This window comes from Pagrus pagrus (assembly GCF_965226575.1).
Source record: "Pagrus pagrus genome assembly, chromosome: 5".
NCBI lineage: Eukaryota > Metazoa > Chordata > Actinopteri > Spariformes > Sparidae > Pagrus > Pagrus pagrus.
The window spans coordinates 15,519,109-15,546,294 of NC_140189.1; the positions used below are offsets into that span (position 1 = coordinate 15,519,109).

Sequence of the window (27,186 nt, forward strand, 5' to 3'; positions counted from 1 at the left end):
CACAATTGTACAGCTCATCCACGCTTATCTCCATGCTTCTGTTGATATTTTTAAATGAAGCATAGCAGTTAGCTAGCTATGAAGGAAGACAATGTACCCACTCTTAATCCCGCCTTCTGAGCTGTTTCAGAATCAGTTGTTTAGCTAAGCGGGCTAACTGTTCCTGACCCGTACCCAATTAAACTAATGTAAAGCTCCAAAGCTCAAAGAAAGACACAGACAGCACCAACTTTTGCAGGGTTGTCTCATTGGTCTACAAACTTCATTTTATTGCATCAGAAATCATTTGAAGGACTTTATTATCACATAAAAAAAGATACAGGGCTTTATCCTCTTGAACAGGAATTGAACACTTCATCATTTTAAGACAGGCAAATATTTTGTCAGCAGTAACATCTCCCATGAGGTTTTGATAGCGTGCCTATGTCTAAGACTCATGGGAACTGTAGTTGAAATAATTGTTTTTTCTTGGTTTAAATTATGGGCTGCTCAGAAGTTTCTGTGCTGCTATCAGAGAACTTGGACAGAAACCTCCAGAGAATTAAAGCAAAAAGATGAACTGAGAAAACTATGCGCAAACACAGAGAGAAGTGAAAACTAGTGGATCAGAAACTAACTGGGCGGAGAGTCGCGACCTGACCTTTTCCAATTAACTGTGGATTATATGTGCGAGGAGAGAGCAGGAAAGATAGCATGAGAAAATGAAAGTTTTTCCACTTGAGAAAAAGCAGATGTCCCTTTCCCCAAAAACATGTTGCATTTCAGTTTGGTGTACGGTGGCTTCTGTTGGTGTACACATTGGCATCTGTTGTTTGTACAATGGATAACTCCCTGATTGTTGAAAGCTGTTCAAAGTCTCGGAACAATCCTCTGGTCTTTGTTCTGAGGAACTGACACCACAACCTGACATTTACTGTCGATGTGTTATATGACTGAATTTGTTTTCGATATTGATCTCTGCGTTGCTGCAATGGAAATTCTTTGACGTGACCTCACATCATATTTGTTTGACCAGCAAATAAACACCTGAAAGAACTAAGGAATGTTGTTCATTTTTTCAGGCTGAAAACCGTGCTTGTGTTGCCAGTTTGTGGTTGCAGTACAGGACAGTGCAATTCTACATCACAATTGGCTGTGGCCACAACAGACCACACCTGACCACACCCTTGTGTAATGGTCGGTGTAGACAGCTGTGAAGCCAAACAGACTTTCAATGACCAGGAGGTGAAGTCAGTGCAGCAAAACCTGTCCTATTTATTGGATTTATTGTGAAGCTGCTCTTTAAATGAGTTAAACATGAGTTAACATGGTGCTAAGAGGGTTGGAGGTGAATCTTTCCTTTAAAGTTGTGAAAACATCTTTTCTCAGTCAGTCTCTCTCTGACATTAACACATTTAGAGGTTATTTCACATCATGATTTCTGTCAGTGATGTTTTTTTTCCAGTCGGTTGAAGTGGGCAGAGACTGAATGTAACTATGAACATTTATTCAAGTACTATACTTAAGTACTGTTTTGAGGTACTTGTACTTAACTTTCCATTTCTATTTTCTTTATACATTTTGGAGGCAAATAATACATCTTCACTCCACTGCTTTTATTTGATAACTTTAGTTACTTGTTACTTTGCAGTACATACACATTTTCGAATGTCTTTGTTTTTTAAAGACACTCAGAAAAATCATGAATACTAGAACTGATAGTCAGATAGGCCAATCGTTGCTCGTGACACTCAAGTACATTTATTGCCAGATCATTAATTTTGATACGTCACTACATTTGATATCAGATACTTGAAGTATTTTACCCTTTGGTCCTTTTTACAACACTGGAGGTGGGTGGGGCTCCGTTGGAACAAGTTGATGCCACATACTGTTGTGCACCAATCAGGATTCAGCAATATTTGAATCAAAGTCCGATGACAGTTGTAGGTTTATTTGCTCATGTTGACGCACCACCGTCAATGATACCTGATTTAACTACTCCCACACAGTTCTGCAGATTAGTGGGGCTTTTCTTTAAAATAAGATGTTTGTTCCAAGTTTTATCTTTAGACGTAAATATCATTCTTTAAAATCTTCAATAATTTAATATTAACATTGATCTTTAGATATTAAGACTTGAAAGTTTTCAGGTATTTTTTTGACGTTGCTCTTTAAATATGATATGCTAGGCTTGTGGAAGGGGTCACAGTTGTGCAATTTAAAGATCAGAAATAACTTCTTCAATCATTTGTTTTATGACTGACACTTTGTCTCCTATCATAACTGTTATGTGGCATTAAAATACAATAAACACAAAACTGTAAAACATGTTTCATTTATTATACATTGTACTTTTGTCGTCAACATTTAACTGAAAAAAACCCCCAAACATGTTACAGGTCATTTAATTTTATCAACGTCTAATCCAAGGTGTAACATTGTCCTGATTGTTAGGAGGGCCGTGACAAACGCAGGTGTAACTGATAACATTAGGGCTGCATTCTGGTTAGGTGTTGCAGTGTCAGGCCCCTGGTACTCTGCATGCTGGCTCACTGACATGACTTCCTGCACACCTAGATGGAACAAAGAGCTTTTCCTCAAATGATGTGTCAAATAATCTGCTACCTGCTGGTTAGCTGGAACAGTTCCTGTGTGGGTTTTCCCCAGGTGCCCCTGTTTCCTCCCACAGTATAAAGACATGCAGCATAGGTTAAGTAGCAACTCTAAATTGCATTCGTAGATGTGAATGTGAATGGTCTCGGCATGTGATTGACTGGCAACCTGTCCAGGATGCAACGGGCCAATCCCCCAATATTGGCTGGAAGTTGGCTCCAGCGTCCTGTGAACCTGGATGATAAGTGGTTATAGCTAATGGTGAATGAATGGATGGACAGTCAGGTTAGGGTTAGCTGGGTGGCAGCAGATACACTTTGAGCTTTTAATTAGTGTCTTTCCAAACATCCATCACATGTCATTCGGTCTAAACATTGGATGGAAACCAGTTTTCACCACATGTCATTTTGAACCGAGCAAGATTAAACAAACAATAAAAACGTCTGGTTTAAACACAAATGAAATACATAGGCCAAACTTTTAAGAATGTGTGAGCCAAATGCAAACCAACATTACAAAATTAATTTACACATGTTTTTACACATATTTATATCTCCCGCCGTTACCCACAGTGCTAAAGAATCAACTAGAAATTTGCAGCAATGCTTCGCAGTCCAGCCAATACATCAATCCACGAACCACATTTTCTTGTGAAATATGCCAATAAACATATTTTTGTAAACATGGCACCAACACAGAGAAACACACATCTGTACAGTTATCAGGCTTATTGGGAGCTCTTATGAAAGCCCTTGAATCTTTTTTCATCGTCGGGCTGAAAAACAAAACAAAAACAAATCAGCGTCACAAAATAAAGCAAACACTGACAGTGGGAGAGTGAATCAGTCTGACGTAATTTAGCTATCACTAGGACACAAAAAATGAGAGAGAGAGAGAGTGAGATTTAAGTAGCAACAGAGCATTTTAAGGTACAGTGCATCTTTAAATAAGGGTTTAACCTCAGCTTCTGAGGATAAGAAGTTCACAACAACTCCCCAATCCTGGCAGGAGATTATTGACTGCCATGAAGGAGGGCAACAAATGTTTTCTTCTCCTTCCAGCTCGTTTCTGCAGGGCAGTAACTTGTTGCAGACTGGGAGTGGGAGCAATTTAAAAGGTCTGTTGTGAGTCTGTTTTCCGAGGAGCTCCTCACTTGTAGGTCCGTGACAAAGCTGTCTAACGACGAGAAGCCCCCGTCACTTTGTTTTGATACAGAAGTCAGTATGGGAGCAGAGAGGAGGTGAAGCAAGAGGGACCAAAAGTTGTAGTAACCATAGTGGGAGTGGACCAGAGGGCATGTTTCTTATTTACACGATGCCATGGGTTTATCTGATGTGCTTTATTAGGTTTGTTGAGAACATCCAGTGGTTTTGAATCAAACAAAACAGCTTCTCGCTGAGACAGATAAAAAGAAATGTGGCTTTTTTTAACTTGTTCATGCTTCATTTAATGAGCCGCTGAACTTTACATCAGGAACCGGAACTTTTAAAAAAGTTTGTCACATTCCTCGGACGTGATGGGAGTGTGCAGTGGTCAGTGGCGACAAAGCAGGAGCAGAGCAAGCATCGTGGGGAGCGTCGGGACCAGGCTGCCGCTCCACAGCGGAGCCGCAGGTGAGGAGACGCCTCCGACTCCGGCTGTGGCCAAGCGAGGGGTCAGCAGCTGCTCCTGGAAGGTGAAGTCATCCATTGCCAGGTTATCAGCCAGGTCTGAGAGAGGGACACAGACGGAGGAGATGGATGGGAGATAGCGAGAGGAGGAGAGGAATGAAAAATATGAGAGAGGCAGGAAAGAGGATGGAGACAATTAGAACAAACACTGTCACAAAAGTCGAAAAACATGTGTGGTATGTCTGTCCCAGTTCTGCATGATGTCTTACACAGCTGTAAAAACAATGTTACATCGGTAGAAGGAGAGACACAAGCGGCGCACATAACCAGATGTCACATGTTATTGTTGTAGACACATGTGGAATCACACAGACACATATTTTACTGAGAGCGAGTGTTGAAATGTGGAGTTTAAGTGGTGAGATGCTGAACACAGAAAATAAAAATAAAAACCACAGAGGCTGGATGAAGTCATGTCTCCAGATCTGAAACACAACCATTTTGACTGATGAACATCTTCTCTGCGATAGTAAAAATAACTTCAGCGTTTAAAAATGAAGGCATAGCTGTTGAATTTAATTAGTCCAAAACTAGATGTGCAAACCTTCTTGGGCTGTGTGAAAGATATTTACAGTTTGTGACAGGATGTCGTCAGTTTGAATCCCTGAATCAGTTGTGAAATTCATTGTGGTTCACTAGATACAGTATGTTGTAACACCAGCGAATCAGGGATTTATGGTCCTGTGTCAGGAGATGCTCCAGGGACACATATGACAAGGATCATGTTACCAAAGATAGCAGCCACAGGCACCGTGATTTCAGATGTGACAAGCTAGTTTGAGACTTTTGTTATTATTATTTTTGCCCTGATGAAAACCTTGTGAGGATCTAAACTACTCTGCATGTTAAAGGAACAGTTAGACATACTGAGCCAGAAGTTAATTATTCTAGCTTACATTAAGACAAGAGGCAGGGTGAAACAGTGAGCCTTGGCCTGGTCGTACACTCAGAAATCCTCTAATGCCAATTAACAAGCTACAGCTTGTTTGTGTAATCCATACACAAACAGAAAGTTTCAAAATAAAGGCTTTTACAGTAATATACTGCAGTTTTCTCCTTCATTTTTCTTTCTTCAAGATAACCTTCAAGTTTCTTGGATTGACCGCATGTGAAACTGTTTGAGCATTTGCCCTCTGCATTTCTTTCGGAAATAAAACAAGCCAGCTTCTTGTACTTCATGCCCAAAAAGTAAAATAAATCCCCCAGCAGCATTGGCGGAAAAACACATGACAGTCTGGGGTTTTACTGCAGTCATTCCTGAGTATAAAATATATCTCTCATAAATGATAACACGGTTCAACTTCTGAGTCCATACTCCTGAATATAACCTTTACAAATGTCAAAAACTCCCTCACACATAGAACAAAACCTTTCTGTATGCAGAGAAGTTGGCTCAACAGACTCCACGTCCTCCGGCAACACTGTCAGGAGACACCGAACTCAATGCAGCTATTATTTATTTTTGTGGATAACACTGTTATTTCCACTGTGTCGTTAATCATACACGGTGTTGCATGTCTGAGCTCAGGTTCTCTGGGAATTTCAGAAAATAGTTAAATGACTTCAGGGACGGTGTGGATGAAAATTACACTGGTGATACATCTCCTGCAAGCAGCCTTCCTTAAAGTCATCCTTAAAGTGATAGTTTGGGTCTTTTTGATGTGGGGTTGTATGAGTTACTTCTCCCTAGTGTGTCACCTGCAGTAGATGACCGTCAGCTCTCCCCCTGTGTGGAGAAGCAGAGCATTGTACTGCTAAATGCCACCTACAGCAGGACGTATTTTATCCACCTAAAAGAAGGCACACCTAAAATATATATATCCGTTTAAGTGTGTGCTATACTGTGAACATTTTTGGCGATCTTAATTGCCTCGGACAGCCGCTGAAAATCTGAACCAAACAGCTGATCTGCAGCATAATGGAGTACTTGGCAGGCACAGCTGCACCAGGACGTTGTGTGGTTGAGGGACTGTAGTCCCAAAGGAAAGGGCTGTCTGGCGGCAACGTAAAGCACCAGAAATGTTCAAAATATAGCACACACTTAAAACAGATATATATTTTTTAGGTGTGCCTTCTTTTAGGTGGCTAAAATACGTCTTGCTGTAGGTGCCGTTGCTGTTGCTTCTCCACACAGGGAGAGAGCTGACGGTCATCTACTGCACACTAGCGAGAAGTACCTCAAACAACCCCATATCAAGTGAACCCAACTATCACTTTAACTTTCACCTCTGCCTCCATAACTACTGTAAAGATGCCCTGGAGCAAAGCACTGAGCTCATTTGCTCCAATGAGGCCGTTGAGTCAACAGCAGGCTGTGGTTTGACTGGGAAACCCCCAGGTGTCCTCAATGTTTTTCACCGTGACGGTTTGCTGGATAAATAAAAGTTTACTCTTTAGTTTTCCATGTGAATCCTACATTACTCCTGTATTTGACTGTTTTCCTCCCTCTCCTCTCCATCTGTTCTGTTCGCTGCGATGACTTCATGGTCACCTGCTGCTCTGCTCTCACTTACTGCTCTGCATCCACAGCTGTTCTCCTACTGACGCTGTGCAGAGCTCTTCCTCCCTGTGTGTGTCTGTGTGTGAGTGTGTGTGTGTGTGTGTGTGTGTGTGACATGTTCTGTGCTGCTTTGTCTGGCAGAAAGCTGCGAGGGAGACTCAAATAAGAAGGCTGAGTTATGAGAGAGGGCAGGAGGATATCAGTAATAAAGCAGCTCTCTGGTCAGGAACGCCAACTATGAGCTGAGCTGTCCCCTGTCAAGCCAGATGCAGACACATACACTAACACACACACTGGTGCATTTCTCACATACCTCTCCCTCACACAGTCTTGGTGGCTATGCACACGTACGCTCACTTTCTCATGCACGCTGTCACATCTGAGCTCCTAAAATAACAGACAGCTCGAAATTGAATTAGCCGTCTCATCTGATCTGTGCACTGTTCTCCCTGGTGGTGGGAGTGATCCAGTGGGAGGATGTGGCTGATCTGAAGCGCTGTGTGATCAGAGGAAGCAGTCAGGAGTCCGGCTAAAGCCTGGGCTTAGCCTCCTAGAGTTGAAACACAGAGAGCAGGGCCCTTCCTTTTGAGTCCCTGGTGCCCACGGGCCCCTGCGCTGCCATCTTAAACAGAGGAAGGAGGCAAATAAATAAACCTCCAAAGCTCCAAACAGCACCTCCGATGAATTTCTTTGCAGTTACGACATCATTTGAACAGCAGCCAGGGGACAATTAACTTTTTTTCCCCCTCCTGTGTCCTCTGACATGGCAGTGGGCAGACATTCTTGGGGGCTCTGAAAGAGCGATTTGTCACTGTCGACAGCGGCGCGCTGTACTGCCGAGCCAATTAAGCTCAAGGTGCAATTCGATACAGCTTTTATATACACTGTGGATGAGAAGGAGGGCGGGGGGGCACGCATGTCCGCATTTGTGTGTTTGTGTGCGGATGATTGAGTGGGGTGTGCGCGCCCCGTCCTCGTGTGTGTTTGTGAAAAAAGCGGGAGACTAAGTGGGAGAGCATTGTGTTGGTGTGCTTTACAGAGGCAATAATGTGAGCGAAAAAAATAAATAAAAGAAGTCTCAGGCTGTGAAAAAAATCCCTCGAACCAGAGGGAGAAAAAAAAAAAAGGGTCTTTCTTGCTAGTTTAAACACTTCGACATGAGCAGCACCACAGAGGGGCCTTGTTCTGCAGGCTTTAAAAACAACCCAACAGGGACTGAACACTATGCAAACTTAGATCCCTGTACACTCCTGCACATGCCTGGGACTAATAATATCCTGGTATCATTAGTGATGAACACCTGTGCCTGTGTGGCAAAGTATAGACAGAGTGAGGGTGAAAGAGAGGAAAACAGAAGTAATCCAGAATCAACTTCTCCTTTTCTTCTTATTTCTATCCTTTCTCTTCAGCTTTTTGGGGAGGAGCCAGGACGGTGGACAGGCAGGGACAATTAGGCCAATGGATGGATAACTCCTGGCTAAAAATAGAGCCACAATCCCAGCTGTGATTAATGTGACCAACATGGGCCCTTGTGGCTTTCAGCGGAGCCGAGCCCTCCTCCTGCTCGTCCATTCAAACCCTCCATTTTGAGGCTATCACTCCTCAAAGGATGCCATCGTGCTAGCATGCCCCTGCTAGCTTTATTGTGGCCTTACAAGCTCAAGTTACGACTCAGGGGAGAGGTCAACAGTCCACCCATTGATTAGTTAGGCTCAGGCTCCGGACTGAGAATGAGCAGGTAGGTTCAGTCGCATGCGAGTCAACAGGCGGGGACGCATTCAGGTTTTATGTTTTCTTCATTCCTCAGGAGAATAGACAAATACATCCAGACTGTGGTTTTTGAGGGGGAGCGGATGTTTGTTTGGATGGAACAGGTCAAACAGTGGCTGGAGTGAGTGCATGCATGCATTTATATGTGTGTGTGTGTGTGTGTGTGTGTGTGTGATGTTTCTGCCTGAAGAGGGGAAACAGGGAGGGGGTGAGAGAGTCTGGAGTTTTGTTTTCAGCAGCGCTCAGCGCCTGAGGCTCGTCGTTTACAGTCCGCAGTTGTCACATCAAGCAAACTATGTCGAAAACTGCAACATTGAGTGGAAAGCCACATTTTCCAGCACACCACAACTACAGGTGATGATTACAAGATACATAAAATCACAGGAAACATTTCATTCGTGCTGTCTTGCACTTTCACACACTTCTTAAATGCACTGAAATTACTGCAAGGAGTCGGCACAGCACATCAGCAGCCAGTTGACACATTATTCTAACCCCTCTGGCAAATGTGTACCTTCATGGTCCAGTACAGTTTATTCGGTACATGTGTGCTATGCACAAAGGCCTTTTTTTGGTCAGATAAGTATGTGGAATGTTAAGTCTCCAAACACAGGTGCTTCTTATGAAACGTCGGAGATGGTCTAGATTGCTGCTGCATTGGCAGACGGTGTGTGCACATAACACACCTAAGCTGGTCAAATTTGATCTAGGTTTAAGATTCAACAGCTTAAGAGATATTATGGTTTCCGAGGTAAAGCAAATATTTTATCACTGGTCTCATCTCCTCAGAGCAAAGTATTCGCTTAAATACTGCGCTCAGCAAATTTTGAAAAATCGAGGGGCTGGAAGGTGTGTGTGTGTGTGTGTGTGTGTGTGTGTGTGTGTGTGCAATTCTTTGTCAGGAGCCCTCACAGCTGCGAAGAAGACAATGGCTCTGTAAAAACATGATAGGAGCTGCTGGACTGATTGATTCGGTCTTATCTTGTAGAGGCTAACAGATATAGAGCTGAGCTGTGATTATTGGCCTGCCGGTCACATTCTGTAACTTTGCTAACTTGGCGAGGGCTGTTTGTCCCGAGACACTGCTGATTGAGAGCTGGGAAGGAACTGAGGGAGCGGCGCAGGATGCTTCTGTCCATGGGCTGGCGGGAATGTGACCGTCTGCCTCCACACCCACAGGCCGACCACAGGGGCGCTCGGAGAGGCTGGGAATGTCGGGCCAAGACAAACGGGACGCCCAGAAGAGGCCCTGCCCCAGGCCTTTGCAACAGCACCGCTCTCTGAGCTGCTCCAGCCTCCTAACCTCCACAACACTCACTGTTATTCTAGGCCAAGGGATCCTCCCACACAGAGGGCAAGAGAGTAATGCAGGGAGACTTGATGCCAACGAGGACTGAGGACACAAACATGGAGCTCTAAACAGTGTAGACGGAAAGATGAAATCAGAAGTGATTAATGGGGCTAGGAGACTAAAAGAGGAGAAAACAGACGGAAGAAATCTGAAACACTCAAACTCCAAACTGAGTATTGAATGTGTGGGTTTTCTCTGATAAGAAAGGAGTACAGCCAGCTGTCAAAAGGAGGAAACCAACCGTCCAAAACACTTTCTAAATTGTGGCTTGTGGGACAAACGAAAGTCAACACCTATTAATTAACATGGTCAGTGAAGGGAGGTGGTGTCGGCGAGGGGATGGCCAGCACGTCACACCCATTGGCCTCTCCCCACGCTGTCCAAATTAGATTTAGTCCCATGTATTTATAGTCTCCTCTTCCAGTAACAGCTAATATGATCGGGGAAAGGAGAAAGAGAAGGAGCTCGAAGAGAAATAAAAGCTTGAAACAGAGGCATAAATTTTAACTGAGAATTCCTCGCAGTGAGTGGAAAGTGTGTGCTCGCTCTTGTGAGGGGTAAAAACCATAACAAATCAAACATACAAAGAGTTGATTCTGTGCTCAGGGCAAGGGGCTCGTTCAGGGTGGGGAGCTGCACCACATACAGAGGAGGCCTGTAACCCTGGTCGGTGCTGATGGAGGGTCAGAGGTTGGGAGGGAGCGCCGGTTAGGGGTGTTTTTGGACAGATGGAACAATGGTGGTTCTTATCAGCGAGGGAGATAGAGGCTGACCTAGAGAGAGAGAGAGAGAGAGAGAGAGAGAGAGAGAGAGGCAGGAGTGGTCCTGAACGGAGCTGAGCCGGTGACCGGTGGGTCAGCCTTCGTCCTGGGGGACATCCTGGTCGGGGAACACATTCTTCGGATACTATCTTTATCTGTTAATAATGAGGCAAGCTGACATCCCACATAGATCTGTTTACATTCTCCTCCTGGGTCCTACAGTCAGTCCGGTGAAGGAAATGGAGCTGGCAGATTGAGACGTGTTTGTTGTGCAGATGTCCCTGCCAACAAACATGCAGAATTCTCTCCCTACATTCCTGTCATGGAACGGCAGACTAGAAATACAGCCAAGAGTGACAATTTGGCCGGGTTGCTGCACACACAGAGAACTCCTGTTGAGCAGTTTCACTATCTTTTTAGTGGTTACCCTGTGGTTTCCTCCAGCAGCTCCGAGTCCATCGACAGCAGGGCTCCTGCATCGTTGAGTTACTTTGAAGAATGGGCCGAAGAGGCTGAGTGGGAGCAGGTCACGGGGAGAAAAAGATGGATAGAGGGAGAATTTAGGAGACGCAGGTGAAAGTAGAGGGTTAACACGTAAAATGCACACCACCCCAAGCCCTAAACCCGGCTTTTAAGACATTCCCACAAAATGGCTGCTGTGTGTCACTGCGGCGGCGAGCAGTGGAGCGGCGGGCCTCGAGAATGGTCCCGCTGTGTGCAGAGTGTTTGTGGACTGTGGCTGGGCTGATGGACATGGCCCAGGAACGGGGCCTGGAATCAATTTAGTGCGTCCAAAAAGTGCCTGTGAATGTAAATAAAGCTCTTGAGCAAACAAACGCTTTTTCCGAGAGGCACACACAAACACAGAAAAATGCATAGGCCTACAAAGTGAATCAAATGCCGGTGGGCCCCCCCCTGCTCGCGTAGATGATGAGAACCCAGTTTGCTCTGTGCGCTCGTATCCACAGAAATTAAAACCAGGGCTCTTCTTCCTGCCTTCTGACTAATCTTAAGGGTTTAATCCCCGGATTGATTTGAGAAAACTCCATGGCGGAAGACCAACAAGGGTCCAATAAGAGGGTAACTTCATCCCTGTGTTCCTCTCCTCCCTTTTTTCCCCATCTTCCCCTCCACTGCCACCACACTCAGCCCCATAACTGGGGATACACAGGGCCTTGTGGCTGGCTCCAGTAAGAACCAGAGCGAGAGATGACTGCAGCTCTTACTAGCCAAGTCTGTTTACACAGATGGTGGCAAGCTTCATTATTTTTGTGAGGGGCGTGGAGGAGGTGGGGAAGGAGGAGGATTGGCTGAATTTACAGAGGTTGTTTATAAGCTCAAGGAGGGACGGCTGTACAGAACATTGGGTCAGAACACTTACAGTGTGCAACACATTATCAGTCTCTCCACCAACACCACCCTTAAACCTTTCAACACCTCCTCGAACCTGATGTTTTAATCAATTGAAAGACTTCTCCAGAAATATTATATATCCCTTTTGGAAAACAATCATCGCTTTAAGTTTGTCATTAATCATCTAAAAGATAAAGAGATTTTAGTTGGCTAAAGAATGATCTTTTTGTCAGCCAAGGATGAGAGCAGAAGGCATTTCTTCCAAATCTCTTTTTGGATAGATTTTTAAGCTGCAACTGAGCAAAAACATCTGTTCTTTGATTTCCCTGAAAAAAATAAATCATAATTATGCGAAATTAAAGCAATACTAAGATCTAAGACCTAAGATCACTGGTTGCAGATTTTTTTTTTTTTGTAACATCAATACTTGTTATCGCAACCAAAGCTTTTCAGCGTTGGAAGAATTCAAAAGGGTTTTGATGGACATTTTATGTTTCTGGTTGGCATAAAATAAAAAGAGTCTACAACAAACATCTGTGTGAGGCTGCATTGAGGGAAAGTGGTGCTTTGAGCTAAATGTGTAAGCATACGAACATCCCCACAGTACAATGCAAACATGCTGATGCTTAGCAGGTACAAGCTTTACCATGTTCCCCATCATATTTTAGTCTGTACCTGGGTAGTAGGCCGTGAGATGTATCAACAATGCATGCTATTCCTAGAGCAATGCAGCTAACATGGTTGAAAATAAAATGTCTGGAAAATTTCAAGTCAAAGTTAATTTATTGCAATCCCAGAACCCATTGGCTATCTGGCCTCTGTTGGCAACAGCCAATGTTTCGGGGCCAGAAGATATCCAGAGCCAGATTGTTTACAGTCCGATTGGCAACTTGAGATGCAAGAGTTGAGAGATGACTCCAATTTATCTTTAAACGAATGCCGATACATTTAAAAACTGGAATGGCGCTAACCTCCACCAAGGCCCAACAGTCCCCATTAATTCAATCAAGCCTAATCCAATATCACATTCGATAGTCCTGTCCCCCAGAACCACCTATTACTTAATAATTATAATTTAAGATAACCAGATCTATGATCTACATCAAAATGTACTCACTCATAGATACCAGTCAACTTAATACGCCTGATTTTTTCATAAAGATTCATGCATTATTCCCTGAGAAATTGATGAAAATTTTGGAACGAGGGCGAGACCCATCCTCCATCCAAGTTTCATGGAAATCAGTTCTGTAGTTTTTGTGTAATCCTGCTGACAAACCAACCAACCAACCAACCAACCAACCATCAAAACAACCAATCAACCAACAAACAAACCAACCAACCAACTAAGCAAAAAACCAACCAACCACCAAACCACCAAACCAACCAACCGACCAACCAACCGACCAACCAACCAACCAACCAACAACCAATCAACCAACCAACCAACCAACCATCCAACCGACTAATTGACCAACTGACCAAACAAAGAAAGAAATGGCTGAAAACATAACCTTGGCAGATGTAAAAAAAAAGACAATAAAAAGCTAAACCATCATCAGGCAAGAGCCAATGGGTTCCAGGATTTCAGCCAATGCATTTAGTCCCTTTTGCTCTCCACAGACTGTTTACCTGCATGCAACCAAAGACTGCTCATACTCGATTGTTCAAAACAGCTTGGACCACAAACAGCAACCAGAACCCTTCCGAAACCAAAATCTTCTCATGTTTTGCATTCATATGCAGATATCTATCTAGATTTAGATTACAAAATTGTAACTGCTGTGGATGTTAGATAAAAACGGACTCAAGAGTCTCACCTGTTCCCTTTTATTTGATATATGTTGGCAGATGATTTAATCTTGATGGAGGTAGGCCTCAAACAGTAATACTCAAGTCTGCATGTTTTGTATCATCTGGCTCTGCTTGCTGAGGACACAGGCCATGTGGGCACCCAGATTCCTCCTCCACCCAAACACCTGCGCTCGTCCTCGCACATCTGCATCGTCTGAGCCTGTTTCCTTCTGTCTCACGCTAACCTGTGGCACGCAGCGGGCCCTCTACCTGGCAACCACATGTGGATGACTGTTAAACAGGAAGCACATTCATGAGAGCGGTGGCTCAGATAATGGGCTTTATGAAAGTATATGGAGCTTAAAGAAGGAGGAAACAGTGTGCAGGGTGGATGCACCCGGAGCTGCCGGAGCTAATGTCAACAGTGTCTGGCTTATGGCTTTTTTGATGAAGACATGTGGCAAACACTACTGTGGAGGACCGGCGCCGTGTGACTCACCTATCAGGTGCCGAGGGTCAGGGGTCGCAGCTGCAGTTAATTAACATACCAGGTTCTCGTATTGGCAGCACGTACAGCTGTCAATTGGACCCACATACAGAGTAAAGAATGTTAAGGTTTCCCAGTGTATCAACCTTTAGACTTATCAAAGGTGTTTTTGTCTCTTTCTGTTCTTTATCCGCATTCTTTCATCACCTTCTTCTTTCTTTTACTCGCTCCTTTGTTCCAGCCACAAAATTTGGAGCAGACCTGAAAGGTGAGCCCAGCCCAGCCTCTCATCGTAAGCCGCGTGTTTCACATTACAGGAATATTTCCACTTTGTATTTTGCTAACCCCTGGTGCTGATAAAATGCTCAAGAGCTTCCCAAAAGAGCAGCTTGCCTTCGGGGTGCTTACAGTGACCGAATGTCTGAGTGCAGGAACATAACAAGAGGCCTATTCACGCGGCTCCTGCTGAGCATGGCGAGGCACAGTGCACAGCGAAGGCCCCGTCCAGCTCAGCAAGAAAACACACAAGGCAAAGCTCTGGGCTGCTGAGCTGTGGCACAGCCCACCAACTGTTGGCTCTCAGACTACTGAATGTTTCCAAACTGCTTCAAAAACCCATTTTAACAAGTTATTTAGTCTAGCAGTAAGCGTAAGACTCTTAAATGGCCATTTTTATAAGTGGGTTAGAATTGAGTGGTGAACTACTGTAGTAAAAGAGGCATTTCTGTGGATTATTTCCACTTTTTCTCAGTTTGTTTCAAGAATGGACTTAAGTCAAGAAACATTATCCTGAGAGTAGAAAATATGATTTGCAATGTTTCAAACTGCAAGAGCTTTCACAAATCAAACAGGTCTCACTTTCACATGATGTGTTACTATGTTATATACAAAAGGAGACATATTATGCTCATTTTCAGGTTCATAATTTTATTTTGGGTTACTACTAGAATAGGTTTACATGCTTTAATGCTCGGTCAGTTTTCTCATACTGTCCACTGCTGCAGCACTGTATTCCTTGTTGTGGGCATAATAGGTCTCCTTTAAATTACTCAGTGTTTGTCAGCGCTGAAACATTGCCCTACACATTTGAAGTGACACTGGGAGGTAAAATGAAAGGAGGATGAGTGAATGAGGAGACACTTTAAGCAGATTTCATGAATATGGTGGCAGGTTCTTTGTTGGTCAAAGACCAGGTGTGCATGAAAGCATGGAAACACAGGTGAGCCCTCATCATGAGCAAGAGAGAATCATATGGTGTAACAGGTTACAGGATTAAAACAACTACACATACCAAGCCCACATTACTGAGTGTGTTCACATACACATTTTGGGATTATAAATAATTATATAAAATCATTTTTTGATTGTTTATGATCTTCTCAGTCTGAATGCAACAGGTACATGATACATAAATATATATTCGTTACTTTTGATTTTATAATAAAGAGCTTCATTGACACATCTACAGGCAAAGTTAAAAAATACTTTCAGTGAGGCTACACTATACATTTTAAAAGCGGACTTTACTTTAAAAAAGTAAGGAAACCGATGACCTAAGAATTACCAAGTAAGGTAGACTATTAAATTTAAGTTGTATGAGCTAAAGATGTTTTAACAATTGAAAATCTGGTCTAGTCTATAATTCTGAGGTGAGTGGTTTCCTCGAATCTTTTTAAGTAAAGTCACTTTGTCAGGTTGGACAGTGTATGTGACTTCTGAACAAGAACTAACACAACACAACAACATTCTTAGTACTAGCAGCATAAACAATTTTCATTGAATTACTGAAATATTACTCAATTACAAGTAAATCTACTGGTATGGAAATAATAACTAAGTATAAGTACAAGGTATTCTTCTCAAACATTATCCTCAGAACATTAGTTACTTTTAAACTGCTGATGTTTAATGCTTTATCAACAGCAGGCATTCAGTCAGGGGTTTCTGTTTCTCCTGATCTTCAGACATTTTACAACTCTTCAGCTCCTCCTCTGTTCTGCTCAGTGGTCACAGCAATGTTTTAATTGGCCTGTTTGTGATCAGATAACCTTATCAGCTACAAAAATGCAGATGAAAGGTTAAGATAACAATTCAAATTGTACTCAGTACTAAAAATAATTAAGTAGATGACGTGGTGCAATGCATACATCGGTAAGTGTAAAATAACAGACTTGAAAAAATACTCATAAAGTACAACTACAGCCTATAAAATGACTTAATTGCAGTAATTTGAGTTGCTGTACTTAGTTACTTCCACCCCATACAATATAACATTATCCCATAATTGGCACTTGTGGCCGCAGCAGCTACTGTATTGATCGGGAAAAGTAACATAGTTAATGATAATAATAATAATAATTAAACCTGTTTGTTGCAGTCCTTGCATATAATAGAAATTAACAGACACGTCACCGGAGAGGTCAGTGAGTGAGTGTCTGGTGTGTGAGCTATAACCAGTCCAGTGCCTGGCTGTTCGTCTGGCTTTGGATGGGTGGGGTTGGTGTAGGGGGGGTCCCCGTCCTGGAATAGCTCCCCTGGCCTGGAATGCTCGGGGGAATGTGCGACGTGGGGTCTGAACGGTCAGGAGGGGAAGTGTGTGTGTCTATGTGTGTGTTGTGTGTGAGTTGCGTTGGTGATCAGAAGGTCATGGGATCTGTGCCGAGAATGAGTGAGGACAGATCAATCATTACGTACGCTTGGGAACATCCTCCGTGTGGTCAGCAGGCTGACAGCCGGCTGTGTGGGGGTCTCAGCCCTGCCTCTGTCCTGTCTGCACCTTGTTGTAGCTTCTGTCACCTTTCCCTAGCTCTTGTGTTTATGTGTGCATGTGTGTCTGCTACACCATCGCTCCGCTCCAGGCTTTGTGAAACCAGATCTGCCTCGTCCATCTTGGGGCAGCAGAGCACAGACAGGGAGCCCATTAGGCCTCATGCTCGCAGGTTGACCTTTGAATCCCAGTCCCCTGTTTGACCAAAATGGGCTGAGCGGCCGTGCTAGGTCAGCGTTTTGCTGGGTCATCACAGGCTATCAGCGGCTATCTGTGTGTCTGCCAATGAGAAGGGACTCTTCAAGGTCTGCAAACATTACTGGCCAATGTACAAACAGGAGTATATGAGCCTGCAGACCCCCTCACTCACACACACTCATGAGGAGCACAATGCACATCTAATCTGCTAATTCACTGAGCAGATAAGGGAAAATGAAGGGGATACTGAGACTGCGATGGAGGTCAGACTATAAAGGGCGCTTTAATTTCCCAGTGTGTCAACTTCAGCAGCTTGTGAGCCGGAGCAGACAGTATAATGACTCTGTGTATCGAAGCAGAACTGTACAGTCCGGCTAACAGGAGCATGCAAGAAGAGGGCATCAGACTCTCACGGCCCAGCCTGCTGGAAGTGATGGCCCTGCAGGATTCCTGCGTTAACCCCGGGTTCCTGCTCCCGCTCCCTTGCCTGGCGAACCCAAATCTCTGCCACAACATCCCCGACAGGAGGACTACTCCCTGTGCCGTGTTTGCTCAGCTGCGCTGGCTTTGTGTCGGTGTATCGAACCCCCTTGTTCCTGCTCTCTGGCTGTTTTCTCCCTCCTTTTCTGTTTGGTTTCTTTTCTTCCAACAGTTTGTAGCTTCATTTGTTCTTTGTTTGGCTTTAGGAGAGCACGTCCGACGTTTCCAGGGGATTGACGACGGGGAGGTCAAGGGGTCGAGGTGAGGCGGCTACCTGAGGAAGTCTCGCGTCTCCTGCCGCATAGTGTCACGGTGGTGTCAACATGTACAGTAGTCATGTAAACACCGCTCTGCTGTGCCCACTGCCTGTGTACGGACTGTGATCTCTCTGACTCACTGCAGAAGAAGCCAAACCTTTTCCTGCACTTACCAGTTTTAAGGTAAATAACTCCAATTTGGTTAGCAGGCTTAAAACTTAAACAACTTAATAGGTTGTGCCCAAAGTTTTATCACAGCCTGCCTCATAAATGCAAGTTAAATGTCCCATAATGTAGAAAGTGAGATTTCCGTGTCTTTTTCGATTAAAAAGCAAGTCTAGGTGCTGTTTAAACACGGTGAAATCATTAAAACGCTCAATCCACAGAGAGACGTACACAGCCCGTATTCAGGCACTGTGCCTTCAAACTAGCTGTTAGGACTTCCGTAACGTTGTGATGTCACAATGACACAGTCATCATCATGCTGCCATCACAGCTGTCGTTGCAAAAACACCAAAGGGGCTCTGGTTTCTGCTTACATCACCATTTCACCGAGTTGTGCCACACTGTGGCTGGGACGAACCCTCTCCGGAGTGGTCTCACGACCTCAGCCAATATATGATGGCCCCCCTTCTCCCCCTCACACAAGTGTGTGTTGAGAGACACATGTCTGTGCAGGAGACCTGAGAGAAATGTGTTTCTTTAAAAGTCTCTGCGGGATCAGCGTTCAGTGCTTTTGTAGCTTCTAACAGAATCTCTTTAGTTTCGCTCCAGTGTCCCTGATTGTACTTTCAGACATCTGCTGTATTTTATTGTTTCATTGTGTTCGCTTTCAGCTGTTTTAGGGGCTGTATTAAGTTACTGCAGGTGAAACCCAACATTTCTTGACTTTCCTGCTTCATGATGAAAGCTTTTAACTCACAAATTAACAAGGAACTTTTATTGTAAAGAATTTATAGGACATGGAACTTTTTTATTACAATTTCACAGAGCTTTGTTTGAGCAGTTATCAATAATAATATAATAAGGAAGAGTAATTACAGACGAACCACTAGTCAAGACAAGTGTGTCATCAGTTAAAGGTAACTCCGCTAGTTTTACACATTAAAGTGTGTTTACAGGTCTTGGGGAGTACTACTGCATATGTGAAAATAATAAGTATGTAGGTGCCTACATTACCCACAATGCAACTTATCTACTGAGTGACATCACTAGAGGCAATTTCTCAGATTACATGCACGCTTACTATTTTTTTCATATATGCAGTAGTGCTCCCCAAGACCTGTAAACACACCTTAATGTGAAAAATTGGTGCAGTTACCCTTTAAAGACACACCTTAAAGTGGGTAGCCCGGTTGTAATGGAAAAGCAAATCGCTGCCGCGTTGTGCCGAGTCAACCCAATCAAGCCGAGCCAGCACATGGGTACGGTAAAGCCCCACAGCAGAGCTGATGCGGAAATGTGGTAAGCGTTGTCTGCTCAGGCCTGTAAAGCTGACCAACCACGACAGGCTGGACTTTTCAGGAGGTGCGCCTTAAAGAGACAGGCACTAAAACCGAGCGTTCAGACAGAGGCTGAATAGAGGTGCTGCAGAAACAGACAGTATGAGAAAATAATGTGTTTTTGGAGCATTAAAGTATTTTTTTTAAATATTAACCTGAAGATGAGCATGACACGGGACCTTAAATGTCATTCTAAGGCATCCGTGTGGATGCGGCACCTCATTTAAAACCACACAAGGTGTACTTAAAGTTAATTTTGAGATCCAGTTTGAATACATGTGTCTAACCTGCAAAGATGCGTAACCGTTTGCGCCTTGGTGGCGGCCCCAGCCCTGACACTCCGGCGCACTCGTCTTCATCGTCACAGTCACCGCTCTCGAATCCCTCTTCCCCCTCGTCGCTCCACCCGTCCACTCCTCCGCCAGCTCCACGCGTCCGGGCTCTCCACCGCTTCTCAGACACCGTCACCATCCGCAGCAACTGTGGGACAAACAGGAGGAGGTTAAAGGTAGTGAGGTTAAAACGCTCCCAGCCCTCCATGAATCACTCTGTGGCCGGAACGTGCATGTGCATTAATGGTTTTAACAAAGCTGTGAAAATAAATAAGGAGTGTCTCTTGATCTGAGCATGCACCATGTGATTATGACAGTGTGAGGGGGAATTCCAGACAAACACTCGGTGAGATCTGAAAGAGGTGGTATTTACCAAACTTCAATTATAATCGCCAAGGCAGGAAAATAGTTTTGTTATCACTGCCAGTTTTGTTATTTTCGTCCAAACGTGATTCATTCAAAAGGTTGTGGCTGTCGCTCCATGTAATTTACTGGTCGAAAAAGAAACTGTGGGGCAGGCAGACCGGTGAGATTGTGTTGTTACTGGCAGACATCGTTGTTTTGAGCGGCTGTCTCAGGGCAACAGGGATTCAATAACACCACATAACACAGTCGGTCCAAGAAGACGTCGAGGTCTCAAGATCTAAAATGAGAAATGTTGATTTTTCTAATATTCAGACTTCTGCTTTTGTATTTTATTGAAGCCCAGTTTCAGGCCAGAAAGCTCTTTTGCAAAGGAGCCCTGACCAAGGTGGCAGCACACAAAGATGCAGAGAAAAAAATTCAGAATCAGGCAACAAAAAATCAATGGACCAAAAGCTGCCTAGAGAAAGCAGCTAGTGATTTTTAACAGGAGTATGATATTATTTGCAACAGAATCTTAATCCAGTTTGGCCTCTGAACTGTGAAAACAGTTCTCGTTCGACTCAGATATTTTCCCGTGTGATTTACAGAAGCTCATAACGTGTTGAGCAACACATACCAGAAGTGTTTACGTAGAACGGTGGTTAACTAATCAACACATAAATAATACAGAAATGTCCAAGAGCTGTAAAGCTATATCGTTAAAAATCTCTAAATTCCTCTTGACCGAGTGCAAAGGAGGGGAAATAGGAAACGTTGAACAGGAAAATGTCAATCTAAAACACAACGAGTTTCACGGTATGTTCCCTGTTGTGTACGCAGAAATAAAAACAACCTATCCTGCCTTGTATCCACGGGTGAAAAACATGTGAGCGAGCTTGGAGACGACCTACACGGACGCTCTCTGACCATCTTCCAGCCTCCACAACATCACACATGATTGAGAGCCCTGCCAAAGTAACAGATGTGCTAAATTCCATCCGCCTGCCCTCCGAGCCTCCTTTCATCTCACCGCTCTGCCTCCCTTGTTTGCTTTTTATTGATTTCCTTCCTATCTGCATACGTCAGCATGCATTTTTTGTTGTTGTTTTTGGTTGTTCTGGCTGTCTGTGGGAGAAAATTGAGTTCATATGGGCCTCGTCTCAGGTCAGCTGCAGCATAGACAGACTGTGTGTGTGTGTGTGTGTGTGGGAGACAGAGCGCGGAGGTATAAAAACCTCAGCGCTAATCACAGAATTACGTCAGTCGGAAGATAAACAACTCTGTTCCCTTCGTCTGCGCATACAAACCAGTCAATCTGGGCTTTTACAAGTGACATAAAATCTAAAGTTTAGAGAGGGAACACACATCACCTTGTTCCGAGCACATCTGCCCGACAAACCTCCATTCATTTCACAACATTGAGGCCATACGCGCAGGATGAGCACAACATTTCTAACAGCCCTGGTCACTCGGACAAACAGTAAGTCACAGACGGGACGGCTGATGCATACCAATATTTTCACTTCTGTTTGTCGAGCAAAGCGCCACCTGTTGACAGAGCAGAGCCCTCAGGTGTCCCAGAAACAAACCCTCCACTTGACGGATGGACGTTTAATGTACTGGACTGTTTTGTTATAGACACAGCCATGTTTGCCCGCATTTGCCGGAGTTCTTCGTAGATTTACTGATGTCCTGAAATTCCTTCTCATGGTCTGTATCTCGGCAACTCAGTTGGGCCTTGGGAGAGGAGGGGCGCCTCACAAACCAATTAAAAAGCAAACAAACACTTGTAAAGCAGGGAGAGAACGATGTGGTTCAGGGTATTTCAGAACAAAAGCTAAAAAAAGGTATGAGGAGCGAGGGGAAAAACATTGACAGCAACTGTCGTGCCCCTGTTTAGAGCTGAGTCTGAGTGAACACTGCCATGTGTAACTCACCACCTGCCAGCATACACAGCAACTCCCCTCAACACATAAACAGACGTGCTGTCCTCTGATTCACTGTATACTGAAGTTAGAGCAAACAAGACTGTGAAAGTCTACAACATGAGCATGCTGCCCTGTGGCAGGTATAATGTTTACACTGTTAGCATGCTAACATTTGCTAATTAGCTTTAAAGGTACAATGTGTGAGATATGGCCACCTGTTGAAGGTCGGTCCAAACAAATAGGGGAAGATTATAGAGTAACCGCTAACTGCTGCTCACTATACTCTTTGATGTAGCTATCAATGGCTGTAGCTACTAGCTGCTGTTAGCTACTTAATTCAGTTAGCTCAGTTAGCCGTGCAGCTATTCGTTAACTAGCTTGAAGCAAACAGCATTTTAGTTGATATACCAGAGTCAACAGGGCTCAGCTTCACCAAGCTCAGCAGCCTCGTAGTGAAGACGGCTGTATCAGGACTGATAGTAGACTCTGAGTTGATGGATGATTTTTTTGCAACAGTGAATACATTACCGAGAAAGTGTGTTTAATAACAAGTGAACAAGTAAATTAAGCTTGTCTTTGTTCAGTAAAAGAGAGATACAGTATGTTGGTATTACATTTTTCTGTTTAATAAGGAAGGTAGGTAAAAGGATATTTCCTTTATTGATAATTTCTGAGTTTTTTTGTTTATTTATTAGGCAGAGCAGCTAAGTGAGCTTGTGAAACGTAAAGAACTTGCAGCTAAGTGTTAATACAAGACCGGACAGGCCAGGGCTAGCTGGTTAGCAAACATCTCTGCTGTACAATAAACAGACATCTTTGACACAACATCAATATTGTTGTAACTTTATACACTGTTGATAATGCTACTTCACTTTTGAACGCTTAAAACAAAGATTCTGGCCGTACAACAAACACAGTGCATCACAAAGTACAGCAGATGCTGATGTGCTCTGTTGTGCAGATATCTGGTAATAAACCAGAGCGTTGGACAATTTGAAATTTTAACCAGATGATGGAGCTAGATGGAAAAGGAAAATGGATGACAGTGAGGATAAGTGGTTACGATTCATGACTGTCTGTTCCAAATTTCATGGAAATCCATCCAATATTTGTGGAGACACTAAGAGTGGCGAAAGAGTAAAATTCTGTGGATCACAAAAATCATTGCTATATATCACCTCAGAACTATGAATGTCTGCACAAACACTTTCCAGTAAAATACCCAAATTTATACCCCATGGCGACGTAAGAAGTACCTAGGATAAATTTCCAGAGGACCACGATTCTCTGTACAAAATGTAATGCAACCCATGTAATAGCAGTTGAGATATTTCAGTCTGAACCAAAGTGGTGACTGACCAGCTGACCAACACTGCCAACAGATCAGCGTCTGTGGAGTTTACCTTCATAAATCAAAATCCAGTTTCATGTGAGGGGAAGAAGGATCAACAATAGCTATAAATAGCAGCAGACGAACAGCAGATTAAAGAATAATAAAAAATGGTCTTTGGGGAAATTAAATAAAGAAATTGGCTGCATGATCATAGCAGTGGTCTCACTGAGCCATAGCAGTGGGCCTTGCCCTTCTTCACAGGAGGGGTGGCAGGGCAGTACCTCTGTGGCTTCTGCCCACTGGCTGACTGCCCGTGCCACTGCTGTGGTAGCAGGGAGGGGTGGGATATATGTTTGTGTCGAAAGTGACGCTGCGCTTTTGGCATGGCTGAGCCACAGCGTGATCCGGTAAGAGCTTTCAGATTTACCACAAGAGGGAGAAACCTCAATTCGCTCTGGGCTGGAATCTTCTGCAATTAAAAGAAAAACCCAAAGCAAGAGGAAGCAGAGAGGAAACAAATAAAAGAGACTTTTTTTTTTTTGGAGGAACGCTCAGTATGTTTTCCATTAGGAGAAGAAATCTGGCGCTCTCACTCTTCCCCTCTCTCTATTCTGTGTTGCTTCGGGAGCTGGCTCGGACAGACAGCTGGACACACACAACATGTAATCAGGGCAGCTATAGGCATCCCGCAGGCCACAGGGTTCACCTCCCCTTAACACAAAAGCACAAGTCACACCAAGGAAACACCAGCTCAAAGGCTGCACACAAAGCCCAAACATGTGGCCGATTGCTCAATGCAGACCAGCCCAGACAGAGACACAGAAACCGCAAGTCTGTCACTGCCTCCCACACATGACATGAACTCCACACAGGGTCACTGTTCGACATGACAGCTGCAACTGAGCCCCGGAGCCCAGCCACTGGTTGACCTGATAGAAATCAACCTGCGCTCACTCATCATCAGCTGTGGTCTTTTACATGAGCTGGCAGTGAGATCCTGGTTCAAGTGTGACCATAAATCACATAAAACAGGACAGAATCAGAAGATAAGAAAACACGCGTGAGTATAGAAACAACTGAAGTGAAAGAGCGATTTTGGGAGTGAACGTGGCGAGGATGACTAATGAAGACAGAGAGTGGAGAGGGAAACCGGGCTTCTTGTCAGCGTGTGTGATTGGGATCAGCCCCTGTGTTTTGTCGTCCTCTCCACGCACAGGACATGTCCGGACACGCTGCTCATGACTCGGCCCAGACGGAATCTGCTGCCCTGAATGTTTCTATCAATGCCTCAACACATCTCGTCTACAAATCTAATCTACAGAACTCAAGGCTCAGGTTCCCAAACAGACCACTGCTTACCATACACTCATAACAAAAGCCACGATTTCACCGTCTCATGTTGATGCTTTCCATAATTGCTCTGAGTTGAAGGCTTGAAATGCACACAATCAACACGTGCTGTTTTTAGTATGACAAAGTGATGAAAGCTGCTGACCTGATTTTGAGGTTCACGCTCTCGCAGCATTCTGCCTCGAAGAAAGCGGTCAGATACCCGTGTGTGATGTGAAGTGAGTCATATTTTGTGACAAACCCACGGAAAATTATCATAACTCTGCAGTGAGCTGAAAGGAGAGAGGTTTTGGTTTTATGTCCCCCAACTTCACTGTTTTGGTTCAATCTCAAACCTTTCATCAATCTCATATTCAGCCACAGAAGACCGAAGGCCTGGTATTTACAACCGTCCTGAACGATCCGATCACAGGCGGACAGTTTAATGCCCATCAGTTCACACCTGGCAGTAAGATGCAAATAAACTCTTACGTTATGGAACAAAGGATACAATGTTTTTTGTTTTTTTTTACACTAATAAAGAAATATCTTCATGTTTAATGTTCGCTGAACTAACAAAAAGGCCCAAATAGTTAAGAATTATTTGTAAACAGCATTTCACAAAGTTTATAAAGTTTCTCCAAACTCACAAAACTGAGCGTTTTTTAAAGGGAGTCTGGGGACTTTCTCCATGGGCATCAAAGAAGTTACCATTAATGGGTTACTTTTACTGTGTTTGTAAAATCTGATACGTTTACGATCAATAAAATGTTGTCTTCTTTCATAAATTTAGTGTAAATGATGAAACTGTGTTCAAACAGCTGCTGAATGTTGGCAGGTAAGACAGACTTTCAACACAGAAGCAAACGGGCTGCTACAACTTTATTTTCAGTAACTGAAACAACTCAATGTATTGCATTTAACTCTGAATTTACAAGCCGTAATGAGTCATTTTGAATTTGCCGTAGCTGTTTACAAAGTTTTGTTTTGAAGCCCTGATGAAGACCTGATGGTCGAAACATCAGGGCCTTTTTTAATTATTACACTTTTAATGACTTAGCCACTGCAATAAAGGCTTTTTAGTATTTCCTCCATCGTCTCCTGATATTTTCTTTTTTGGAGTGCCTGGATTGCTTTTGAAATCACATTTTTCTCCCTTTTCCCAAGAGCACCCGACACAATTTATTTGCCACCATTGTGTTTAATAGACGAACAATCATCGTCATCTTCTCTTTTTCTCTTTGTTTACAAAGTTTGTTGTGTTTCTCCTCACACAACAACTCTTAAAACCGTGTGATTTATTAGGGGAGTCTGGGAATATTGAGATTACAAGTTCAGTGGTTAGATCAGTATGTTCATAAAAGTCTGCTAGGGTGTATTCAAACGGTTTATGATCTCTCATTTCACAGAGGAACTTAGCATAACTAAAGCAAGTGCAGCAGGTCAAAGTTCACCATGAAGTCTATCTTTGAAGTGACGCATGTTTACAACATACGTAACACATACAATACACAGAATAAGTTTGGCTAACCCGAGCTGTTGTTTACAACCTGTCTAATCATCAGACTGCTTGTGTTTCTTGCCCTGCTGAAAAAAGATTCAGGCTATTTTTAACAACGTTGCCATTCTTAAATCTCAGTTACTTACTTGGTCGGTACGATTTTGATGTATCCAAAAGAAAATGTGCCCAAAACCAAGAATATGAGGCAAAAATTATGATGAACTGAAGTTATCCTCGCCAAAGAGACTGGTTCTCAAGTGAGGGGAAGTAATCAGTCATGTAACAGACAGATTTTAGGCATTGAGAGCTCTGGTTAAAAATAATAAACTGCTGCACTTTACACTGAGGCTCTAATAGTCTCCTATTTATCACAGAGCTCCTGTAAAACCACAAACATACTGTACAGCAGAGCGTATATTTTTAAACCAGTGTAGGAGCTGGTGCCCGGGTCACAGTTTCAGACCAATCAAACACATGACTTTTCAGCACGGACTACTTCTTGTGATAAATGGAGGAAATGGACTTTCCTTGCACCTAATCCCCTCATGTACACTGAGCTGCTGTGCTTGTATCAAGTTAGCAGACGTGCTGTTGGGAGGAGAGAGCCAGGAGAAAAGCAGGAGAGTGGGACTGAATGAGAGACACCAGACAGATGGACAGACAGAGGAATGACAGGAGGCACTTTCCACAGAGTGAGTCATGGAAAGCTCCTCAGCACGCTGACAGACAGAGCGACGGTCCGGACGACGCAGCCTGCCCCGCAGTCCCACCCGCTCCCTCTCTCCGCGACTCATTACTCAACTTTTATTGAATGTGAAACGTAAAGAGGAGGGGGACCTATGCTCTCTCATTCTTCTCTGGTTTTTTCCCTTCCCCTCTATCTGTCCGCGGTCGAGTATGTCACGCAACGGGAGCCCAGCCTCAGACAGTTAA

General features: G+C 43.8%; 1 protein-coding gene across 1 annotated transcript in view; it reads right to left on the reverse strand.

Annotated features, from left to right (window-relative positions):
* Positions 1-2,301: 2,301 nt before the first annotated feature.
* The window catches only part of gpc3 (glypican 3), a 113,693-nt gene continuing 88,808 nt past the window's right edge, over positions 2,302-27,186 (reverse strand). The window contains exons 7-8 of the mRNA XM_084353577.1: positions 19,773-19,965; positions 2,302-4,304 (exon numbers count right to left, since the gene is read on the reverse strand). Coding sequence (XP_084209703.1) covers positions 4,129-4,304; positions 19,773-19,965 — 369 coding nt within the window. The 3' untranslated portion in view covers positions 2,302-4,128. The remainder of the gene's footprint in view (positions 4,305-19,772; positions 19,966-27,186) is intronic.